This window comes from Phoxinus phoxinus (genome assembly GCF_949152265.1).
Source record: "Phoxinus phoxinus genome assembly, chromosome: 9".
Taxonomy (NCBI): domain Eukaryota; kingdom Metazoa; phylum Chordata; class Actinopteri; order Cypriniformes; family Leuciscidae; genus Phoxinus; species Phoxinus phoxinus.
In genome coordinates this window covers 25,289,533-25,298,382 of record NC_136884.1, presented here as the reverse complement: position 1 = coordinate 25,298,382, position 8,850 = coordinate 25,289,533, and the positions used below count along the sequence as shown (strand labels likewise).

The 8,850-nt window shown below is 39.5% G+C and overlaps 1 protein-coding gene across 1 annotated transcript; it reads left to right on the top strand.

Annotated features, from left to right (window-relative positions):
• Positions 1-6,153: 6,153 nt before the first annotated feature.
• On the top strand, positions 6,154-7,188 carry LOC307004507 (putative nuclease HARBI1; the record flags this gene model as incomplete). Its single annotated transcript, XM_079623827.1, has 1 exon — positions 6,154-7,188. The coding sequence occupies one exon, from the start codon at positions 6,154-6,156 to the stop codon at positions 7,186-7,188; it is 1,035 nt and encodes a 344-aa protein (XP_079479953.1).
• Between the last annotated feature and the right edge of the window lie 1,662 nt (positions 7,189-8,850).

The window sequence follows — 8,850 nt, the reverse complement described above, 5'->3', positions numbered from 1 at the left end:
GGTAAAAGGCGTTGCTTCAACAATGACTTGCTTACTTCTCGTCTACCAAATGGACAGACAGTATCTCGAGAATGGGTCATGTTCTCTCCATCAAATGGAAATATTTATTGTTTTGCATGTAAGCTTTTCTCAAAAAAGCATAATCAGTTTGTGGAAGGATTTAGTGACTGGAAACACTCAGAACGCATTGGGGATCATGAGAAGAGTAATGTGCACAGGAGCTGCATGCTATCTTTACATCAGAGATGTAAGGGCACTGCAACAATTGACTTTGAATTGGCAACAAAAAGAGTTGTGGCGGTGATCAAGTTTCTCGGGGAGAGAGGACTTGCCTTTAGAGGTGATAATGAATTGCTGGGGTCACCTCTAAATGGAAATTACCTCGGGATCCTAGAACTGATAGCTCAGTTTGACCCATTCTTAGCTAGACATATTGAAAAGTTTGGTAAGAAGCGGGAATGTTTCTTATTTGTCATCCACAACTTGTGAGGAATTTATTGATGTGATGGGAGAAAAAACTAGGCAGACTGTTGCGGATGAAATTAGGGAAGCCAAATACTTTTCTGTAGTTGTCGACTCAACCCCAGACCTGTCCCACGTTGATCAACTTACTTTTATTTTCAGATTTGTTGACAAGAAAGGAAAAGTTGTTGAGCGTTTTCTCGCTTTTGAGCCAATTGAAAGCCACACAGGTGAAAGTTTGGCAGAATGCGTTGTTGCCATGGTTGAGAGCTTAGGCTTGGAGCTATCAAATTGCAGAGGTCAGTCATATGACAATTCCAGTAATATGTCTGGAAAGTATAATGGACTTCAAGCTCATCTAAAGAAGATAAATCCTTTAATGCATTATGTACCCTGCGCAGCTCACTTGCTAAATTTAGTTGGAGTAAACAGTATAGAGGCAAGCTGCCCAGAAGTTGGAAATTACTTTAGCATGTTGCAGTCACTGTAAACATTTTGTTCCTCCTCTACCAACCGATGGGGGAAAGTTTTCCGTAACACCAACTGGATAAGTTTGACACTGAAATCTCTTTCAGGTACACGATGGAGCTGTCGAGCAGATGCCACCAAAGCTCTATCGAAAAACTATGCAAAGATAAAGGAGGCACTTGCAAATATAGCCAGCTCAGATGAGGAAAAAAGAGACAACAGACATGAGGCAGGGGTACTGTGCGCTAAGTTGATATATCTAGAAACTGCATTTATGGCCTTTTTCTGGGATACAATCCTTGACAGATTTCAAGCCACAAGCATAATGCTACAAAAAAGTGAGATCAACATTTTGACAGCGGTAAATATACTCGAGTCATTGCGTGCGTTTGTTTCCACACAACGTGATCAGTTTGAGATGTATGAAAAAGCAGCTTTGAATGTAACAGGTGTGCTCCACACCTACAAGTGTGACCTACAGCGAAGCAGAAAACGGAAAACCTTTGGAGATGAAGGGAGTGAGCCCCAAGAAGATCCAAGCAACCTACATGATGGGAGGAAGAAATTCCAAATAGGCACATTTTATGTAGTCATAGACTAACTATGGTTAACAACTGGTTAGCTGTCTTGATCATCGCCTGTCTGCCTACAAGGAATTTACGGATATATTTGGAGTTTTGTTCATGCCAGAAACAACGAGCAACAGTGAGGTCACAAAACACGCCAATGCACTACTCAATGCATATCCATCAGACCTAAACAACAGCTTTGCCAACGAACTCATGTGTGAGCAAGACAAGTCACCATCAAAGATGCTGAACACCGTGTTGGAACGTGGCCTGCAATCCGTCTTCCCTAATGTTTATGTGGCCTTGAGGATGTTTCTCACTTAGCCAGTGACAAACTGCGAATGGGAGCGCTCATTTTCCCACATGGCGAGAATTAAAAATGAACTGAGAACAAGGATAAGTCAACGCTTGAACTCTCTGGCAATTCTGGCAATAGAGTCGGATCTCGTCAGAGACCTGGGCCCGGTTTTTCAAAAAATGTAATCTGGCTCAAATTGATCCGGATTTGGAAATCCCATGTTTTGCTATCCAGGATCACCTGATCCATCTTACTTTTATGCCAGTTTTTTAAAGGAACCTTGGTTTGGATCACTGTGATCCAAATACCAAATTTCAGGATTACCAAATCCTGTTTACCAGAGCCTTAAATGGAACCAACAGTGTAGCCTACTGGCTTAGCAAAGAACAACAGGTAGGCAAAATACCGGTGGCCACAAAAAAACATTGTTTATTTTAATTTTAAGAAACTGAAACACTGTAATAAACAGAAAAATTTACTTTCCTTATTTTGTTATAATGTTAAATAACAAAACAAAAACAATACTATCCAATAGTCAAAAAATCATTTACAGGACAGATACCAGCTCTTTCCATCTCTGCCTTTAGGAGATGTATCTCCATCTGCACTTTTTTCTGCTGCAGTTGGGTAAGCAAGATTTGTTCTTTACCCAGTTCAATTTGTATTTCTGCTCTTTCGGTTTCTCGTTTCAGAAGCAACTCATAGCTGTCACCATCCTGGTTTGTAGCTGAGGAACGTTTGCGTTTTCTTGTAGGAACGTCTTGGACTGTCTTCATTACATCCACTGGGGATCTATCTTCCTCCTCATTCACTGAAGTCAAGTCTAGGACAAACATTTCCTCTGCAGGAGAATTTTGCTCGCATTCTTCTGAAGTCCTAGTCTCTGTAATTGTGGCCTCTCCATCTGCTTCTATGCCTTCAATGCCATGCAGAGCCTCTGATTTTTCTCCTCCTATGATATCAAGGACCATATCAGTGAAATCACCCCTCTTATATGGCTTGTTACCTGTTTGGGGGTTCTTGGCTTCAGTAAGGTCTTTTGTTGCCTTAGCCCTAAGGTTCTTCCATCGCAACATAACTTGTTTTATGGTCCTCTTTTGGCCAGACCCCATGGCATTGACATGATTGGTTATGTCCTCCCAAATGTTGTGTTTTCCTTTTTTGGTCAGTTCTCCACCCTTTGCAGAGCTGAAACCTCCTACTATCGAGGCAAAATTGGCCCGAACCCCCTCCAGCATTGCACAGGTTTCTGCCACAGTGAAATTAGGCCCTTTTGATTCCATGGTTCCAACTCTGTGGTGTCGCCAACACTGATCTTAAAAGCCTTGAGCATGATTACTTTGGCTTGTGCTCAATTAGGCTTACACCAATCAGCTCATTGCTGGTTAACCCCCTGGGGTCGGCAATCACGCCGGCGTGATCTGCTCGCTTTTTTTCTTATCAGTGCAAAAGAGATTCAAAATACTCTGTTGGTTTTGATCTTACATTTAAGTGTTTTACATCATTCGATCCAGTTAAGTTTCTATTTTTTTAATGTATACTCAGAATAAAAACAAAGTGTTGTGTCTTTCGCCAAATAAAGAAAAATAAACATGATGCGAGTTCTGCCTTCTCTCTGTCAGGAAAGTCCATTCTGAAACGCGTTCGAAAATGAACTGTAACTCAGCGAATACTTGTCACTCAGGAACGAGACATTTGTCTTTATGAAGCTAGAATTCTCTTCTTTTCAATGAAGTAATTTATATTCAAAAAAATATATTCTTAGTTTATGTAATCCGTTTGAAACCAAGGAGAGGCACGGTTTTTCATTCTTCCTTCATTATTTTTAATGAGCTGAGGCCGCCACGCCCCCCAGCGCTATTCACATGCTAATAGTTGAGGTGATCTATACGCATCGCACACGCCCCCGATCATTGCCAAGAAAAGACGCAGTTTCTCGTCAGATTCACGGATAGTTCATCGCGTTTTGAGGATGGCACGCTTCTCCGGTAAAGTCGTCCTTCAGATGATTATGGACAGCGAGGAAGAATTCACCTTTTCCTCAGAGAAAGATCGCATCAGACGGAGAACGGCTCCATTTTCAAGAGCGAATTGATCCAGCCGAAGATACAAGTTCGAGTAAGTTGTTTAGTGTTATATAATTCTTTTTCTGATTATATAGAACTCATATGAATTTTCAGACTATATTCTGCTTAGTTTTGGTTAGCTTTTGACATCTTACAGGAAGGATTGCCTTACAATATCCCTAACATTCGTATATGGTCGTGTTTCAATGTGATATTACTCTCTAAACATATTTGTATTATATTTCAATCCGTTTTGATTAGCTTATGACACTGATTATCATGCTAAAAATACTGACTTTTGCGAATATCTGCTTAGGTGTAAATATGATTTCGTGCAAATATATTTCAGCCTCCGGTAAAATGTGATAGCCTACTGTCTAAATACTAGACATTATATTTTTATATATAAATGTTTGGTTTTGGTTAGCCTATGATACACGCTAAAATATTGCCACAGATGATTGTGAATACAGGTGTAAATGTTTGAAATGCTCTAAATGCGTGCGCAGATAATGGCCATCAACAGCTCGCGATCTATGGCCCATAAATAGATATTTCTCCGTCCTATGGCCCATCAACAGATATATAGACTACATGCATTGTGCGTCCATACCCATTAATCGCCCATCTTTGGATAATGTATGCTAACACAGTTGTTTTTATTTTTTTAGGAATGTGTTTGCATCACACTCTCCTTCTCCAGCAGAGGGACACGCAGGTGTCGTTCAGTTCTCAATCGAGAATGATGGTAAGTGCACAGACGCAATATTTTACTGATGAAATGTAATTGTGTTTACAATATACATAATATACTCGTCATAATATACAAGTAGGGCCTACCTATTCTTGTGTGAAATTACAAAATCGGTTGTCTTTTTCTTAATCCATGGCCATAGTGATTGATAGCGATAATAATACAGTTTCTTTGATTGTGTTATCAACAGATGTGACAATGAACATGTCCAAGCACCGGTCCCGAAGAGAGCCATGGCAAACAAGCAACAGGTCCAAGTCCACCCTGTCATGGAAAACCGAGACTGATGTTGACATGGTTCCACAGACTGCGCGATTCCTGCCCGGGAAACTGGACCGCAAGTGACCTCTGTTTACTCACATTCGCCCATGAGTCTGTTTGTAACAGTATACACTACCTTTCTTTCTTTTTTTTAAAGGATGTGTTAAGTTATATTGTTAGGAAAGATTTCTATTTTGAATAAATGCTTTTCTTTTTAATCAGTGAATCCTGAAAAAAATATCACAGGTTATAAAAAAAATATTAAGCAGCACAACGGTTTCCAACATTGATAATACCTGATTATCAAATCATGATATTAGAATGATTTCTGAAGGATCATGTGACACTGAAGACTGGAGTAAGGATGCTGAAAATTCAGCTTTGATCAAAGAAATAAATTATATTTTAAAGTATATTAAAATAGAAAATCATTATTTTAAATTGAAATAATATTTCACAATATTACTGTTGTTTCTGTATTTTTTTATCAAATAAATGCAGCCATCTTCCAAAAATATAAAAAATATTAAAAATGGTAATGTGTCCAAACGTTTGACTGGTACTATATGTTTATATATGTACGGTAGCACTGTGGTCTTGTGAGGCACAACATTTAGTTCCTCCACATAGAGGAATTACAATAAAAACAGATTAAAAAACAAAACCTTTGAATGTCCTCTCATTCTCAGATTCTCCTCTCTGCCTCACAGCACCTTGATGGGGGCATTAGCCATGGATGGGGGAGTGTCTATTGTCTCCCCTCATTCATATTCATGGCCATCAACACCCCTACGCATAAAGCAGTACTGGCACAAAAACTGACTTGCAAAGTTTAAATCATTATATTGTTGTTTTGTGAAAGAGTGATCAGAATGATTTTCACATCATTTTGTAGTAAATATTCTAGCCTACAAGAATGGTAACTCAAAAGTCTTGTGCCAAGCTATTCAGTATGAGTTATATGGGCTCATTGCAGTGACAAATTTTTCCCCAAAACTTACTAACCACGCATAATATTTTTTTTCTATAAAATGCAAACATGTAACTTCCATTTTGCTCACATATGATTGTAGCAGAGTTTGTGCTGCAATACAGCAGAATTATGTGTTGGCCAAAGGTATGTTGTAAGTAGCTGAAATAAGCACAAATGTCAGGGCATGTCAAAACCTCTCAAGGGCCCCAAAAACCCCTCAGACTCCAGGGGGTTAATGGGTGACACCATTTAAACACATCATGTCTTTGCACCCATTTCTCTTAGCCTACAGAGGCATCCACATGGCGGGTATTGTTCATCGTTACCATAGGAGAATGTACCGTCAAAGGGTGCATGCTGAGCGTCCCAAACCACTCGAGCAATACACATCAGAAGAACTGTATGCACGTTTTCGCTTTGGGAGAGATGACATTAAGTACATTGCAGATCTTGTCAGGCCAACACTCCAACACCAAACCCAAAGGAGTCATGCTTTATCCGTGGAGGAACAGTGTTTAATCGCTCTGCGCTTTTACGCATGTGGGACTTTCTACCAAGTAATTGGTGACAATATGGGAGTGAGAAAAGCAACCGTGAGTAATGTGGTGAAGGCTATGTCAGTAGCACTGGGCAGTCTGATCAATCAATTTGTTTCCTTTCCCAAGGATGACCAGACAGCTCAGACTAAGCACACGTTTTTTCAAATGGGGAACATGCCTAGCACTATTGGTGCTATTGATTGTACTCACATGCATATCCAAGCACCTTGTGAAAGGGAGTGGGAGTATGTAAATCGAAAGGGGAGGCACAGCATCAACATCCAACTTGTGGGCAACGCCGACCTCATAATAACCAACTGTGTTGTGAAATGGCCAGGGTCTGTTCATGATGCACGTATTCTAAGAGAGAGTGCACTATACAGAGAGCTTCAATCCCACCGACCAAATGGCATAGTATTGGGAGACAGCGCGTATCCACTCCTACCATGGCTAATGACCCCTTTTCCAGTTGCAAACACACCTGAGCAGGCACGCTTCAACTCCTCACATTGCAAAACAAGATGTTTCATTGAACGCTTAAATGGAGTCCTGAAGAGACGGTTTGCGTGTCTTAACTACTTGCGAGTACAACCTAAGGTGGCATGCAACATAATCCTTGCCTGTATTGTTTTGCATAACATCGCCACCAGGCGTCATGTCCCTCTTGATGACAATTTTGATGGACCTGAGCCTGATGTAGAACCAGAACAGCCGCCAATGTTCTTACCTAATGAAGGACACACTGGGCATGCAATTAGAGATGCAATTGTGAGAAATTACTTTTCACTAGGCTACTGAATGACTGCCTATATTTGTTGTTGTCATTGCCATTAATATACTTTGGAATTATAGAGCTGTGAGCAACCGTGCGTTTATTTGACAGCTGATAGCTTTGAGATTTGAGATTTTTTTGTTTTTGTTTACCATATCTCATTAGATGTGACATGCTTCATATATGCTTCAAATATGAATAAATGTATATATTATCAGTAAACATTGATTTTGTGATCATTCACCTAAAAAAAACCCTCTCTGCTTTTATTTGGTTCGAAAAATGACAACTGAATCCACCCTTCTGGTGGGATCAGGATAATCCTGTTTTTTTGGATCAAATAGATCCCAAACCGAGTTAAAAGTTTTGAAAAACCCAAAGGGCAGGTTTGATCCAGATCAAATGTAAGATCGGATTACATGCTCTGATCTTAGTTCGGAATCCCTCTTTTGCTTTTGAAAAACCCATTTCCAAGATTTGATCCAATCCGTGATCCGAAATCCCACTGGATTACTTTTGAAAAACCGGGCCCTCGACTTTACTGAAGTCGTGGAGAAGTTTTCAAGAAGAAAGGCCAGAAAAAAGACTGTTGCATAAGGTTCCAGGCAGTAAAGAGTCCCTTTTGCTGTTAAACTGGAGGATTTAATTTAATCAGCTGTTTTTCCAAAGTCAGCTCTTTAGATAAAATGGTGGTCACTGTGGGAAGCAGACTCTACAGACATGACTAGTTATTCTTAGTTATGTTATTAGGCTGTATTTTAATAGATTTTAATCTGCTTTTATTAAAATAAATTCTGTTGATTTTGTTCTGTGATAGTTTCCATTCTTTCTTTTGTTTTATAGATATTTATAGATCTCTTTTGCTGTCACAGTTAGCATCACAATAAATGGAGTTGGAGAAAATGGTTTTGTTTTAACATTATAACAAAATAAGGAAAGTACAATTTTCTGTTTATTACAGTGTTTCTCATTAAAATAAACAATGGTTATTTGTGGCCACCGGTATTTTGCCTACCTGTTGTTCTTTGCTAAGCCAGTAGGCTGCACTGTTGGTTCCATTTAAGGCTCTGATAAACAGGATTTGGTAATCCTGAAATTTGATATTTGGATCACAGTGATCCAATCCAAGGTTCCTTTAAAAAACTGGCATAAAAGTAAGATGGATCAGGTGATCCTGGATAGCAAAACATGGGATTTCCAAATCCGGATCAATTTGATCCAGATTACTTTTTTTTTTTTAACTGGGCCCAGGGCATGTTTAATTTCTTTTGAGATGAAATTAACAATTTCTGTGCATGTGACATTAGTGTGTAAAACTCTCCCCATATTAAGACCATTCATGTGCTGTAGGTCAATGAGCGAAGGGTGATCTGTGTATGGCCGATTTCTTTTGGCAATGTGATATGCCATCCTAAACACTGGTGCACAGCTGTTCTTGTTGTGCTTTTAGGAAGCTGGCATCTAATGTACTTATTATTATTTTTTTCGCAGATTTTTTTTTTTTCACAGATCGACTCTGCTAATTTGTGGCTATGCGATGTTGCATGATCGCATTGTTTTTTTCCCCCGTAACGATCTTATCTGCTTGTCTTTAGTATCCCCATAAGGTTTAACTCTGCCGTATTGCCACTCTGATGAAAAAGTGTATTTGTTTGAACCAGATCTTAGCACACTTGGTGACCCTGCAT